A 16,299-nucleotide genomic window follows, 5' to 3' on the forward strand; every position below is an offset into this window, starting at 1 on the left:
CAGGTAATGCTCGCTTCCAAAAAACTTAGGTACCTGATTCGAATCCTGGGATTCCTACTACAGAAGGAGGTAAGGAACGACTCTCAGACATATCCTAAGGGTCATTCTTTGTTATTATAATATATAAAAAAATAATTTTGACTGCGGCTGATAACGCCAATTCAAGATGAAATATCAGCATGAAAAAACATATATTTATAGTTTGTTTTTCAGTACTATAAGTAAAATGCGACATTGTCATTATCATTTTTTATTTTTATAATTATGTAACAGGCCGAGGATCTGCATATGACATTTCGTGAGCTGTCTACAAGCTATAACATCTAAGTTTGTTCACCTGACTTAGTTTGTTAATTTAAGGTAATAAACCAATGATGTGACCTCAACCTAATTATTTACGTTATGATGTTTGATTTTGTGTATAGTACAATTTAATTAAATGCAATACCACATCAGTCAAAAATGTTTCATTTATGATTTATTGAGGAGGTCTAGGATCTTTTCTTATGACATAACGCGAGCTTTCTTAAAGGTAGTACATTTAAGTTTATTAACCCGACAAAGTTTGTTAATTTAAGGTAAACCATAATTTGACCTTAGACTTTTTATTTACATTTCTTATTAGAACAAACTCTTCATAAATTGGTAGCTGAATTCATCGAGTAACCAAATATATATTTAATTGTTCGACTTGGTTCTTTAATTCCATTAAGTTTGAATTGGCTTATTGACTGATTTCTGTTCACAATTGGAATTAGTTTTGATTTCATCTTTGGCTGTTGCAAAAGAGAAGCAAAAGATACCAAAAGGACATTCAAACTCATAAGTCAAAAATGATAACGCCATTGCAAAAAAAGACCAAAAGACAAACAACAGTATACAAAACACAACATAGAAAACCAAGGACTGAGCCACTAGAACCCAACCAAAAACCGGGGATTTGGTTTGACTGAGGTCCGAAATCCCTCTTTACAGTTAATAATAAGTGACTGCTCATGGATACATCACCGAAAACCTGCCGGCTACCAATCAGCTCATATTAAAAATTCGATTTTGTATATATCACTATACTAGTATATAATGTAATACATTGTTTTTATAATGTAAGATATTGGCCACATGGTTAGAACGAGTTGAAAGTTCAAGACATTATTCGATTCTGTTTCGACTTTTTTCCTTTTTTTTTAGTTATCACTGATGTTTTGCTGTAGGAATGAATCACTGCTTGTTTTTTTCAATACAGATGTTTCCAATAAGACTTTATAGGGTTTATTGTATGATGTACGTTTTAGGTCGATACCACTGCTGGTGGATGTCCCCCCCCCCCCCCCCCCTCTAGGGTATATGTATCTCCTACCCAGTAGTCAGCACTTGTATATTGACGTGAACTGTCATTGATATGGACATACATTATATATCAACTGTTGACGAAACTTTGATTTTTGCGAAATATCTATGATTTTCTACTCCAGGAATAAATTACCTTAGCTGTATTTGGCAAAACATTTCGGAATTTTGAGTCTGCAGTGCTCCTTAACTTCGTACTTTATTTGGCATTTTTACTTTTTTATTATTCGAGCGTTACTGATGAGTCTTTATTAGACGCGTGTGGTGTACAAAATATTAAGCCTGGTATCTATGATGGGTTTATTTGTAACGGTGTATGGTACATAGTGAATTTTGAATTCAAAGAAAATCAACAATGCTGTATACTTCTAACGAATAGTACATTACGTGGATTATTCTAGATAATTAAGTGGTAATTGAGTTTACTAATAATAGGGTCAAATAAAGAAAAGAACTTTAATTTGGATAAGTCGCGACAACAATGGTTTAAATACGAGACACAGTGGATAAGTATTAGCATGCACAAAATACACTTTTGTATTTATTTATTTAAGTGGCTATTATATTCTTTAGTAATTGATAATTTATGTACATATTGGCTTTTTAAAGGTTGTAACAGAGATCAAGTATTAATTGTTCTATACATTAGAATCCCAACCCCATTGAAGTTGATAATAACCCAATAATTCTTAATAAAACTAGTACCCATACTTATATACTACAAAGATAGCACTACAGTCTATCAATATAAGAACATTCGCTAAATTACATAAATACATACAATCATTTAACAGTTACACAGAAATCTGATATATATATTTTTTTCATTAAACAATTATAGAAATGTTATTTGTTCAAAGACGATGCCTAAGAAATTAAATTCAATATGAAGAGAATTACAATTTTGCCAAGAACATAGGACAAAGTGTCATACAACCAATTCAAAATCGCTATATAAATTTATATTCAACCAAAGTTTTCAATTTGTACTGCTTTCTAAATATTCTACCTTAAAATTGATAAGATAATTGAGTGTTTTTTTTATCTGTTTCCATGTATCTCACTCACTCACTTACTCACTCATTCTCAGCGTTTTACAAAACTTCTAGGTGTTCAAATATTTATTAACTTATGATACCATGTTCCAATAGGTTGGGAAAATGTGTGATCTTCACGAACGTCTGTTCATCTGACGGAATGCATAGTAACGCTACGTTGTTTTTTTTTTTAAAGCAAACAAATTTTGTTCGAGAAAGTCGCATTCCAGGGAAATCGTGTGGATTTTTTTACACAATTTTTCGATTTTTACATTATCAATGGTTTCAGTAAGAGTGTATTTTTCGAATCTGTAATATGAATATAAATGCACAATGTAAATTGATGTAGAAATGTCTTGTATTTTTCCTTTTAATGAAATAACACAACTATCCATACGGACCATGGAACAACGATGTGAACAATAACATGACACCGCATTGTCTTTTAACATTGAGCAAAACCAATACTCCCTGGTATGACAAAATGTGGATAAAAACAAAACAAAACAAACAAAAACGATTTGCTTGATAGAAGGTGACTGCTTACACTTCTGCAAATGGTTGTCATTGGTAAAGTTTAAGTGATTTCTTCAACACCGGGGTATATTGTTTCATGGACTCCATCATGATTTAAATTGATTGAGTGTTTCCTAATATCAGTGTAACTGATGACCATTGGTGTGTTATTTTAACCAAATTCCTATCAAAGAATTAAAGTCTTATTACACTGTCAGAAAAAAGGACCTGTGGAACTTAGCAGGACCTTGTTTTCACCCGATGTACCTGAGGCCACATCTATTTTTTCTGGTAGGTATAATTATAATAAGATGTGGATTAATTGGAAATGAAACAACTTTCAATTAGAGACCAAATAAAAAATGTAAGGAACTACAGGTCACCGTATGGACTTCAATAATAAGCAAAACCCATACCGTATAGCCAGCTATAAATGGTCCAGACAAGACAAATTTTACACATTTCAAACGAGAAAACTAATATTGTATTGTTTTATCTCAAGTTTGATGTATGGTTTATTGTTTTATCTCAAGTTTGATGTATGGTTTATTGTTTTATCTCATGTTTGATGTATGGTTTATTGTTTTATCTCAAGTTTGATGTATGGTTTATTGTTTTATCTCAAGTTTGATGTATGGTGTATTGTTTTATCTCAAGTTTGATGTATGGTTTATTGTTTTATCTCAAGTTTGATGTATGGTTTATTGTTTTATCTCAAGTTTGATGTATGGTTTATTGTTTTCTATTTGTACTGTTTGTCTTTTCGTTTTTTTGGGTTTTTTTTCTTGTAATGGAATTGCCTCTATTTTACTGCTTTAATTTTTTTCCATATTCCTGCCTGGTATAGTATTTTTATGCCCCACATAGGGGCATTATGTTTTTCGGTCTGTTCGTCCGTCCGTCCGTTCGTCTATCCCGCTTCAGGTTAAAGTTTTTGGTCAAGGTAGCTTTTGATGAAGTTGAAGTCCAATCAACTTGACACTTAGTACACAATTTCCCTATGAAATGATCTTTCAAATTTTAATGCCAAATTAGAGTTTTGACGGTCCACTGAACATAGAAAATGATAGTGAGAGTGGGGCATCCGTGTACTATTCTTGGACACATTCTTGTTATTTATTATAATCTTCAATCAAAATTGAATTAGATTCATGTAATGTAAGGTACAATTTTGTTTCTCATAGAACCTAAATGAGCATTAGACATCCATTATGAAATAAAAATCAGTTTAGTATACATATTGAAAATTTAACAAATTAGTTTTCAGTATTTTTTATTGAAAATTATATGGAGTGTTTTACCCTGAAAATTTGGAAACTAATGGTTTCTACTTTATAACAAAGTACATACAGAGAGATTATATTATGTTGTTAGAAATTTTCTGTTACCTTTTTTGACTGTTTTAATCCAAATGAAAATAACACTATATTAATATATATATTTTATGAATTTACCATCAACAGACACGCTAAAAAAAATAAACATTTGAAAGCCAACGATTTATAAGATCTAAAGACGTATCTGCACAAAAAGAGACATAAAAAACATCCAATAGGAAGGAGTTAGCTCATATTCTTTATATGGGGGTTGTACTTATACCATGAATAATCGACAACTAATTGGTTAAGGTGTAATACCACCAAATCATAGTACGTCACATCCGGTTGCATACAAAAATAGGTCGAAAAAAAATATTCCCTTGAATTTGACAGTTGTAGGTAATTGATCCTACATTTCATTGCAGTAAAACATTTCTGGGTCATAAACATATATCTTGGGTATTTCAAAGCACCATTATTTTTTTATTTGGGGTTTCTATAGAATATTTTGGAAACTTGAGGTTACATGGTTACTAAAGCTTGTACACAGGTTAAGAAAGGGGGAAAATTTGATTGGTTAACTTCCAGTGATGGTTATTTTCTTATATGCAATGAAATGTTATGTGAATTTTTTTCTATAGTACTGGACAGGATAAAACTTTACTCATGCCAAGTATTTCTTTATTTGAAACAAAGATAAATTCTGCACAATTTTTTGAAAAGTGCAAATTTAACAAAGACTAATAGGGGAAAATCAATGGTGGTATTACACCTAATATGGGAAGCTGTACATGCACCTTTGACCTTGTGAGTACTCTCATGTGTTAAAATTTCTTGCTATTTAAGTGAAATATTACAAATAATGAAATATTCTGAGTGGATTGAGTCTCCAAAACACATTTTATGAGAAAATTTCCTTGAAATAGGACTTTACCATGAATATTAGTTTACAGAACAAGCCATACTTAGAGTATTAGGGAGTTTTTTCTCCTTATTTCTTATATTCTGCCATACCAGAAAATTTTTCCTAAGAAATACTTTAATAAATATATAGTTTTAAGTAAATGAAATTATTTTAAAAGCAGTAACAACAAATTATTCACCAAAAGAGAAGCTTTTTATGTCCCTCTCTGGAACGCGGCGTAAATTTAAGTTTTACGTAAGGACTTATTGAAACCTCCTTGGAGACAGTAAACTTTTATACGGATAGTTCATTCAGCTTGAATACTTCAATTAATCATTTATTATAACATTTCTATCATAAATGAGTGAAAGTTACCCCAAAATTTTTATTTATTGGCCTAAAAAGTAGAAATTTTGAGGAAATTAGAGGTATAAATGGACCAAAAGAGACCTTATAAGGAAGACAAAGAGGTCCATTAGTAGTATTTATCATCCTCAAGTCATCTTTTGTATCATATTCAACTGTTTGTAGGCAGATGAGATAAATATTTGATCATTTATTGGTCCACACTATATTCTATCATGATGCGGCTTGGTTTGGATTTTTCGAAGAAATTTTGCTCGAATCGCTGTAGATGTCGTCTTACATTATACTAGATTTTTCTCAAACTATTGAACTGATTATGACAAAACTTGACAGGAATGCTTGAAATAACCAGTATTACAAAGGAAAAAAGTCACATTCAGTTTATTTAACAAAAAAGTCTTCTTTAGGTGTAATACCACCAAATCATAGTACGTCACATCCGGTTGCATACGAAAATAGGTCGAAAAAAAATATTCCCTTGAATTTGACAGTTGTAGGTAATTGATCCTACATTTCATTGCAGTAAAACATTTCTGGGTCATAAACATATATCTTGGGTATTTCAAAGCACCATAATTTTTTTATTTGGGGTTTCTATAGAATATTTTGGAAACTTGAGGTTACATGGTTACTAAAGCTTGTACACAGGTTAAGAAAGGGGGAAAATTTGATTGGTTAACTTCCAGTGATGGTTATTTTCTTATATGCAATGAAATGTTATGTGAATTTTTTTCTATAGTACTGGACAGGATAAAACTTTACTCATGCCAAGTATTTCTTTATTTGAAACAAAGATAAATTCTGCACAATTTTTTGAAAAGTGCAAATTTAACAAAGACTAATAGGGGGAAATCAATGGTGGTATTACACCTTAACATCAAGACGTCAGATAATGTTTATCCGTTGAAACATTTGAAAAAAGTAAAATAACAACGAACTGGAAGGAAAGCCCGTTATCAAAGGCAAAATCAAAAGCTCGTACACATCAAACGAAAGGAAAACAACTGTCATATTCTTGATTTGGTAAACCTTTCTAAAATTGTCCGTTTATAAATTTTGAAAATTATAAAGAAACTAAGGTTTCAACTCCCTCAGGCAAAGTTTACCTTAGATAAATTTGGCTAATTCTTTAGGTACTTTTTGTTCATATAGCTCTGCAACTGTTTCGGTTCTTATACATCCTCGGCTTTCAAATATTCGGCTTTGAGAGTTCCTGATGAAGGTAAATCCAGAAAAGCGCTTCGGACGCATTATATTAATAACGTGTTGTTTTAATTTTTTACAAATCTGGGTTGATAACTCTGCTGGTGGACTATCAGTCCCCGAAGGTTTCATCAGCTCAGTAGTCAGTAATTCGGTACTGACATGATTTTTAACAAACTTTTCTAAAATTGTCCGTTTATACATTTTGAAAATTACTCCCTCAGGCAAAGTTGACCTTAAATGAATTTGGCTAATTTTTTAGATACTTATTGGTCATATAGCTCTGCAACAGTTTCGGTTCTTATACATAATAGGCTTTCGCCGTTCTTGCTGAAGGTTAATCCAGAAAAGCGCTTCGGACGCATTAAATTAATAACGTGTTGTTTTCATTTTTTGTGTAAAGGCATTTCCTTACGTAGAAAATGGTGGAATAAACCTGGTTTTATAGCTAGCTTAACCTCTCACTTGTTTGACAGTCGTATAAAATTCCATTTTATTGACAAACAATGTGCGAGCAAAACAAACAGACATAATAGGTAACAGCAGTCAACATTGTGTTATTATCTTAATCACCATAAAAAAAACAATCAACTATGTCAACAAAGAAACACAAAATGGCATATAGACACAAAGGAAATAAGCAAAAATGAAAGACAAGAATACAACAAATGACCAAAGCATAATACACAATGGCGGGATGTATAAATACCGATCCACGCCAAAAGGATATTACCAAAAAAAGACTAAACTGTAAAGGTCAAAAATATACAAAGACAAATAAAAAGAAAACTATAACACGTAACTAAGATGATAAACAACGTCAGAACCTAGACTCAATACTTCAAGGCCATCATGTATTATTTAAGTTGATACGGAATATTTATCAACAAAAGTCTTGGTATCTTCTGATGAAGTTTTTTAGAGAAGGAACGAGACGTTCTTTGACATTGCACTGGTTCATCAACTTTTTGCCCTGACACTGGTGACATTTTAAAAAGTCTGAGTAGCAGTTGCAAGCTCTTGCATACCTAATGGGTTTGGAAATGTATATCACATATGCAGGAGAAGTTGGTATATTGCTGTTAAGGTGGGCGAAATTCCAAAATTGAAATCATCTCCTTTGTCATAGATTCTGGTACTAAGATGACCGCTTATGTCAAATTGGAGGTATAATTCTAAAAATGAGGCAGAGAAAGCCGTATGTGTTGTTTGTCTTATTTCTAGTTCTGGAAGATATATTGATGGAACCCAATCAGAAAAGTTTGGATTGTCAATGGAAAGAATATCATCAATATATCTGCTTGAAATTAAATAATCTGGCTCCTTTGATCTTCTTGTTTTTGAAAAGTGTCTGAACAAACACCGACTCATATGAAAATAAGAAGAGGTCGGCAAGGAGAGGTGCATAGTTCGTTCCCAAAGGAATGCCGACAATTTGTTGAAAAAATCAACCTCCAAATTCAACAAACGAAAGTATTTATTATGTCACCTTTCTGTAATACTGTAGATTGCAAAGCAGAAACCAGCGGATGATAATCATCCACTAGAGCTGGTTAGATCATTTACTATGGTCATTCCTTTAGAAATGTATTTTTTTTCATAACAGAATGTTGTGTTAATATATTTTCTTACAGGTCCATTATCCGGATATCTGATAGAAAAATTCGATGAAAGAAAGGTTGCCATTGCCGGAGGTCTGATTGCAGGTATCGGCATGATGTCATCTGCTTTTGTCACATCCGTTACAGCTCTTATTCTAACATACGGCATACTTTCAGGTAAACAGATTTGTTTTTCTATTATAGGGATACCGAAAGTGTAGGCAGATAACACAACTGTACAAAACAATGAATTCAACCATGATAATCACTGTTTCGTTTTTTTATTTTCAATGCTCGTAGTTGGCCTTTCAAACTATTTAATTTCGCGCGCCACTGAGTCTAATGTAGATAAACGCACGTCTGGTGTTCCAAAGTATCTTTGATTCGTTTTCATAGCATTAATGGAACAGCTAAAAACTTTGATAAGATATGATACAAGATGCCATATATGTTGAACTAGTAAATGGTGGCAGGAAGACTTTCGTACAAAACCGAAACGATGAGGCCAAGCCAAATCGTTGGATTTCCCACATGTTTCTTTAAACTCTGGATCGAAATAAAATATACATGTCAAAATATTTTTAATTCATTCATGCGTTTCAAAGTCTAATCATTTACGCGTGGGGTTCGACACAAAACAGATCTCGGTTTTAAAGAAGAAAACAAAAACTGTGTTCACGAGTCAATATTTATCTCGAATTCAAAAAATTACTAAATAACAGTTCAAATGAGTTTGATCCAACCATCAGGTAATTGACGATGATGACCGGTCATTTCGTCCGTCCTAATTAAGTAAACAAAATACATGGATTTGTCGAATTAAGTCTCTATTCTAACTCACAGTCTGCAAACAATCACATTAATGGTACCAATTTTACTGTACCAGATGCGATAAGACTCGTTTCACTTTCAATATTGACAGCTAGTTAGCTTTAATCATCTTCATATCGAAATCTAGTCATTCCTGTCATTCCTGTCATTTTTTCAGTCGTTTGCAACTGTACATTTAAGTAAAGGTCATATTTGTATACACATATTATAATTTATTATACTAACATAAAACCTTTCGTTTTTATACATCAGATGTCTAAAAAGTTTGACTGTTCACAATTGTTAACATGTTATAATGTGTTACAATCTTGTTAAATAATGCTTTTGGAGATATCCGCTGATACCCATATCAGCACAACAGATTTGTTATTATTCTTGAGTACATGGTATTGTTTTTTTTTTAAATTTCGTTCCCATGAAATTATTATGTGTCAGTGTTTTGTAGGTGTAAATATTTTTTTCAATCTCTATTAATGAGGATTTTTTTATTAATAAGAGATACCTTTTTGCGCAGCAACGATCAAACGAATATAAAGCGTTTCTTCGCTCACAATGATATTGGATCTCGTGTTGCTTCAACTTTGCTTACAAACATTGCAGGCATATCCAAACATACTATTGTGACATGACATAATCGCGAAAAATAAACTCTCTTAAAGTTTATATATTGCGCTAACGGATTGTTCGACCGGAAAACATATCGCTAAAGTAAATAAATCCAGTTTTATAAATAAAAACATTGTCAGAAAGAATACAAAATGCTCGTGATCTGTTATTGCAGCAGTAACATAACGTAACAATGTCACCATACGGCACACCAGCATGTGATCATGGATCTTGACGAGGTTTAAAACGCGGTATTGTTCACCTTCCACCATTTCGAAAACAAAACACTTTCTCCAATTATCTTTTTGTCATGATAAAAAGTTAATGTTTGAAATGTTTGCCACATATTACAGTTTACGGTACTTGTTGAATCAGGTAAAATGTTTAAATATGTACTAAAATCATAATGCAAATGTAACTGGGTCTCTTGGACGATAAATTTCATTTTAAATGAGTCCAATGTATATTTACAGGCGTAGGATGCGGGCTAGCATTTATGCCAGGAAGTGTAGCAGTGGCAAAATACTTCACAAACCATCGACACCTCGCAATGGCGATAGCATCTTCTGGTGGTGGAATTGGTAGTTTTGCATTCCCATCATTTATTCAAATGATAAAAGAATATTATACATGGCGAGGTATGTTTTTGATTCTTGGTGGAATAACTCTCAATATATGTGTATTTGGATTAGTACTCCGCCCAATGGCAAAGGAGGTCAGCCCGACGAAAAGTCATCAACAATAAAAAAATAATAAGTTACAACAGAGCTTTGATAGAAAAAACCTCAAATCAAAAACGTTGAATGAAGAAAGTAAAAGTATTGAAAGAGTTAGATTCCTCGATAGACATTTGTATATGAAAACTCTATCATTTTACGTCCTTATGGTCAATAGTTTTATGTATCAATTTGGTGCATCTATTATATTAGGTCACCTACAAGCTTATGCTGTTTATCATCTAGGATTTACTACGGAAAATGCTGCTGTATTATATACAATTTCCGGCGTGATGGTTCTTGTTTTCAAACTTCTACATGGTGTATTTGCAAATATAAACCATGTAAAAATATTTCGACCTATTTATCAATACATATATGCAGTAGGTGGAATAGCAACAATATGTTTGACTATTAATTCCCGTTACGGTGTTTACTTTTCTAGTGCGTTATTTGGAATGAGTTATGCAGCATGTGGTGGTTCACTTATACCAGCTATAGTCATTGACATATTTGACGTACAATTATTTGGTGTTGCATATGGAATTGTGCTTCTCTGTCTATCAATTGGACAGTTAGTTGGTGCTCCTATTGCAGGTAAGCGTGGTTTTGTTTTATCTCGATAATTGACAGATGAGAGGAATACGGACGCAGACCAGTAATAATTATGCCCCCTCCTTTTACTGATATCGTAGGCAGGTTATCTCCAAAGCTACCTTATTATTAAAAAGTACTTTGATAGAAACTAAAATATGATCGTGCAACAAAAACAAACATTTAAATACCTTAATGCAAAGTTTCTTTTTTAATGCTATAAAAGGCCCCGACACGAAAAATGTGAAACAATTCAAACGAGAAAACTAACGGCCTTATTTGTAACAAAACAATTTACGAAAAACAAATATGACAAACATGAACCAATGACAACTAGTGTACTACAGGCTCCGGACTAAAACAGGAATATAAAGAATGTGGCGGGGTTAAACATGTTTGTGAGCGTTCAACCCTCCCCTAACCTTGGACAGACATAGAAAAAAATCGAAACTGCAATTATAGTCATAATTGAAACATAAAAAACATATTAACCGAGAAATAAATGTTCAGTAACACACACAAGTGTTCAAAGCTAAATTATACAACTGGAAGAAACCATACGTTCTGACGAATGCCCAAATCAAATTTGTAAGGGAGTCTTTAAGTCGCACTATATAAAGAAATACTATACAATTATACTAAAATAAATAATGCAGTATTTACAGACAGTAAGCTGCAAAACATATTTGTAGAATCATTTTTCACTATACGTCTTATTAATAATTGTTGCAGGTCTTTTATATGAACACCAGAAAACATATGATACTGCCTTCATCCTAGCTGGAACAATGATGATAGCAAGTTCCTTAATAATGATATATCCTTTGAGAACCGATCTCAATCCTTCGAAACTAAATAAACAAATTGAAATTGATACAGAAATCGATTCGAAAAACAATGAGATGCGTACGGATTTCGATCCAGCATCCGTATCTGCGTTTAGAAAAGCAGAACAAGTCTTCAACGTGGAATAATAGACAGTTTACAGTGTGCAAGGAAATATTACCATAGTTTGCAATGTTAACATCGAAAAAGTTGACGGAGTGACAATCTTGAATCATTAGAAATCTGATCAAAATCTGCAAGTTTAGTGTCCCCAAACACAACATTACATACACAGCAATCCAGAAGTCTTCTTAGTGCATTTCGACTGGAAGGTCAACCACACTACATCCAATTCTATCACCACTTCAGTAGAGCAATAATTTTTATAAACAGGGAGAGGTTTGTTGTGGAAGCAATATTTAGTAAACTAATGTAACTGGTTAGTTCACTATTTTACTTGTTGAAGGAGTAATTTTTCTTTGAATAACATTGTTTTCAGATATAATTATTGGCATAAATTATGGTAAAAAAGAGAGAAATCTAATATTGAGGTAAGGGACATGTATATCAGATATATCATCGTACAAAATATGATGAAAGAAAGTTGTCGTTACCGAACGATTAATTTCAGTTTTAAAAAATAATGTCATCTTCGTTTAGACAATTTAGATCAGAGAAAATTGGTCATGGAGCAAGTTTTGCACCTCTTAGAATTTCAAGTTTTGATTTGTTAAGAGACATTGATTGTGTCAGAAACATATTCTGGTTTCTATGAAACCAAGGTTTTCTTTTTTGTTCAAAGAACACTCTTTATATTTATTATTTGAACAAAAACTATGTATAATGTTATGTTTTCATAAGAATGTGTAAGTACTGCTAACAAATGTCTCCTAATTTTTTGGACTCTTGTCTACTAGGAACAAGTCATATTTGGTGCCATCTGGAACTTCAAGTTCATTGCTATACGCAACTAAAACATGCTTTGGAAAGAAAGAATAAATAAATGCAATTACCAGAACTATATTTCTGACTTATTTGCAATTTATTCTTATTCAACGTTTTGTACGCCATAATGACATATTTGCGAAACATGTTTTATAGGTAGTGTAACAGACAATGGTTAATGTTTTTTGAGTTATGAAAAACTCCAAAATTAATATTTGTGTTATTAGCTTTACTTGTCAATTATAACGAAAGCTTTAAACATATACAGAGAATGTTAACTAATTAAGACAAAAAAGCTGCTTTTACTTTTGTAGTAAAATAACTGGTGATTTTTATAACTGTATAGCATTAATTTTCTTATTCAATGCATGTAACAGCATACACAATTATAATTGTGAACTGTGGGATAATCATGATATAAAGGAGGAAATATTTAATTGTACTATTCTTTTTTGTTGTTTTGTTGTAAATGGTTATCATTCCAGCCACTTTTTGTGCTTCATTTTTTAAACATTTAAAAAATACACAGTGATCGGAAAAGAGATAATAGGAAAACTGTTGTGTGCAATATTAGTTTCAGAATAACTTTTCGTTTCACTGTCCTAGTGCTCCTTTGTACATTTCTCCTATAAAATAACAGAAAACTTGTAATTCTTCCATTCAACTAAGGATTTTTCAAGGTTTACAAAGTCAAATTGTCTGTCCTTTTTGTGGTGCTTGTGTGATTTTCTTAACGCAATTCACCAAGGTCAATTGAACTTCGGACTTCCTTAATTTCTTTATCAACATCTAATCAAATACCAGTTATTTTTAAATGATATTGGATCTCGTGTTGCTTCAATTTTGCTTACGAACATTGCGGACATATCCAAAAATTATTCTGACTTTGTGGTTATGGGTTTTTAAAATTTAGTTACATCGGATATCGGTTCATTTTAATGGCGTACTAATGTCTGTCATATAAGGTCAATAAATATATTTCTAAAATAAAAACGCGCGACATTGATTGACAAATCACAGCTTCTGAATAATATGATATTATAATAATAAAGAGGCATTTTACTGAATAAGTATTTCTATCACGCATGTAGCCTTGGTTGTTGAAAGAAAATTCCCAAGTTATATAAAACGTGTTATGACATTCTAACAAAGGTTTGGATGAGACAAACCAACTTATATGTTTTTTACATGAAGCATTACATTTACAGATAAAAAGGCTGATACAACTGAAAAAATTTAATAGTATTAAACGGTATGTTGTATCTGTAACCGTGCAAAATAGAGGCGAAAGATATCAAAGGGATATTCAAACAAACTGACAATGTAATGGCAAAAAACGAAAAACGACGCTTAAACAAACCACAGTACACAAAACACAACATAGAAAACTAAAGACTGAGCAACACTTACCCCACCAAAAACCGGAGTGATCTCAGGTGCTCCGGAAGGGTAAGCAAAGGTAACTTCTGTGTAATTGCAAGGTTACACGCTCATGAAAGTCTGCTTCGTTATTCAATAATTGACTTTTGAAGTTGATTCGATAACTTTTTAACCCAAGAGATGTTATATTCATCGAGGTGAACTGCCGAGATGAATATCACAATTCTGGGGTTGATAAATCATTGAATCAATCGATATCAAAAGTTAACAAGTTGTTTTATGATATGACATTTTGATCCGTCTTCAATTTACTAGTCTTTGGTCAAAATATTTTACTGCTCCTTGTTGTTACACTAAATATGTAATCTGCTTAAGAAATTTGCTTACTTTTATTTTATAAAGTTTTAATATTGTGCAATATGTAATACAATCTTTTTGTGTGTTATTTTGTATCTGATTTTGGTAATGGTTTTTTTTATTTCATTATTATTTCAATCTATTTTTTAATCTGTCTAACTGTGTGCATAAGCTTAACATGTAGTTTTAAATAAATTCATCATAAATACCAGGATTGAAATTTCGTACGCCAGACGCGCGTTTCGTCTACAAAAGACTCATCAGTGACACTCGAACCAAAAAATTACAAAAGGGCAAATGAAGTCGAAGAGCATTGAGAACCCAAAATTCCTAAAAGTTTTGCCAAAGTGTCATTTAATATTTTCATGTTATTAAATATAATCCTTTGACCATTGAGTCATTTTACCAGTCTGTGATGAAATGTTTTAGGTTCTGTGTTACTAAAGTGCATATTTCGACCTTTTCTGCTGTATGGGTAACCAAAAACATGATGTTTTCACCTGTTATGACTGGCAGTCAGATGGTAATTTGCCTAAACTGTTTTCGTTTCCTTTCGATTATTTTTTTTTTTTTTTTTTCATTACAGAATCTGTATTTTTAAAACTACTGGTAAATGAAAATCAATCATTTCAACTTTTAAAGAGAAGCACTTGTACTTTTCAACAATATTGAATCCAACATAATAAAAAAACAGAATTTCACACATATAACTGGATTTTATTTTAAACAATTTTCAACATTGGCAATATAAATCTTTGTGCAATGTAATTCATGGTACAATCATTGCCAATATTAACATTTAGCAAGTTTTGTTGAGTTGAGTTAATGTTTTCTGTGTTGTGATGATATGTAGTGGAAATTTTCTTATTCTCCTCTTGAACAATATCATCTTATGGCCATTCAACAAATTTGGAAATTGTATTTGAATATAATTGAAGTTTCAAGTCACGAAGAAATTCCGCCCTAACATATAGTTTGTTACGTGGTGGCTTACGCAAAGTGTGATTTTTGATGGCTGCGAAATCTGTAATTTTAAGTTCATGAATGTTTTCAAGACCTCATCTCTCAAAATACAACATTATTTCAACATAGACTTTCTTCTGGAGTTTACCAATATTTCTTTTTCGACGAATCATCTTCAAAAACTGATATTCCAATCGGGGGATAGTGATTAATACCTCATTTATCCTGCCGTTAAAGATCTTTTGTGGTTGCTGAAAACACTTCGGTTGAATATTTAAATTCGTTGTCATGAAAACTTTCCATACCGCTATCAAAATTCGAGAAGTGTCTGTTAATGCCATGTCTTAATGAATAAACTAAATTTTGTTATGAAATTCCCCATTTTCTATGCCGGCCTCGGGGTAAAATCTGTATAAATATCAGTCCAATCCTTTGTCCGACAAATCTTCGAAATCGTCGTATAGATTTTTCTCCCTTTAGTACGATTTTAAAAAGTATTAATAAAAATACCGAACTCCAAGGTTAATTAAAAAAGTGGAAGTCTTTAAAAACTGACACAGCACTCTTTAAATTGCATGCGTCCAAATCGCTTTTATCGATTTGCCTTAATCAGGAACGCTAAAAGCCGAATATTTGGAAGCCAAGGATGTATAAGAATCGAAACTGTCTAAGAGCTATATGATCAAAAAGGACATTAGAATTAAAGCCAAAGTCCATATAAGGTCAACGTTGCCTGAGGAGGTTGAATAATTAGTTTCTTATTAATTTCAAAATTTATAAAAGAGCGGC

General features: G+C 32.1%; 1 protein-coding gene across 1 annotated transcript in view; it reads left to right on the forward strand.

The window, feature by feature from the left end:
* Positions 1-10,475, forward strand: part of LOC127737012 (monocarboxylate transporter 14-like) — a 193,385-nt gene extending 182,910 nt beyond the window's left edge. Inside the window, exon 5 of the mRNA XM_052247565.1 lies at positions 10,369-10,475. Within this exon, the coding sequence (XP_052103525.1) occupies positions 10,369-10,475 (107 nt within the window). The remainder of the gene's footprint in view (positions 1-10,368) is intronic.
* The last annotated feature ends 5,824 nt before the right edge of the window (positions 10,476-16,299 follow it).

The sequence above is a fragment of the Mytilus californianus genome, unplaced genomic scaffold (assembly GCF_021869535.1).
Source record: "Mytilus californianus isolate M0D057914Y unplaced genomic scaffold, xbMytCali1.0.p SCAF_4, whole genome shotgun sequence".
NCBI classification, from domain to species: Eukaryota; Metazoa; Mollusca; class Bivalvia; order Mytilida; family Mytilidae; genus Mytilus; species Mytilus californianus.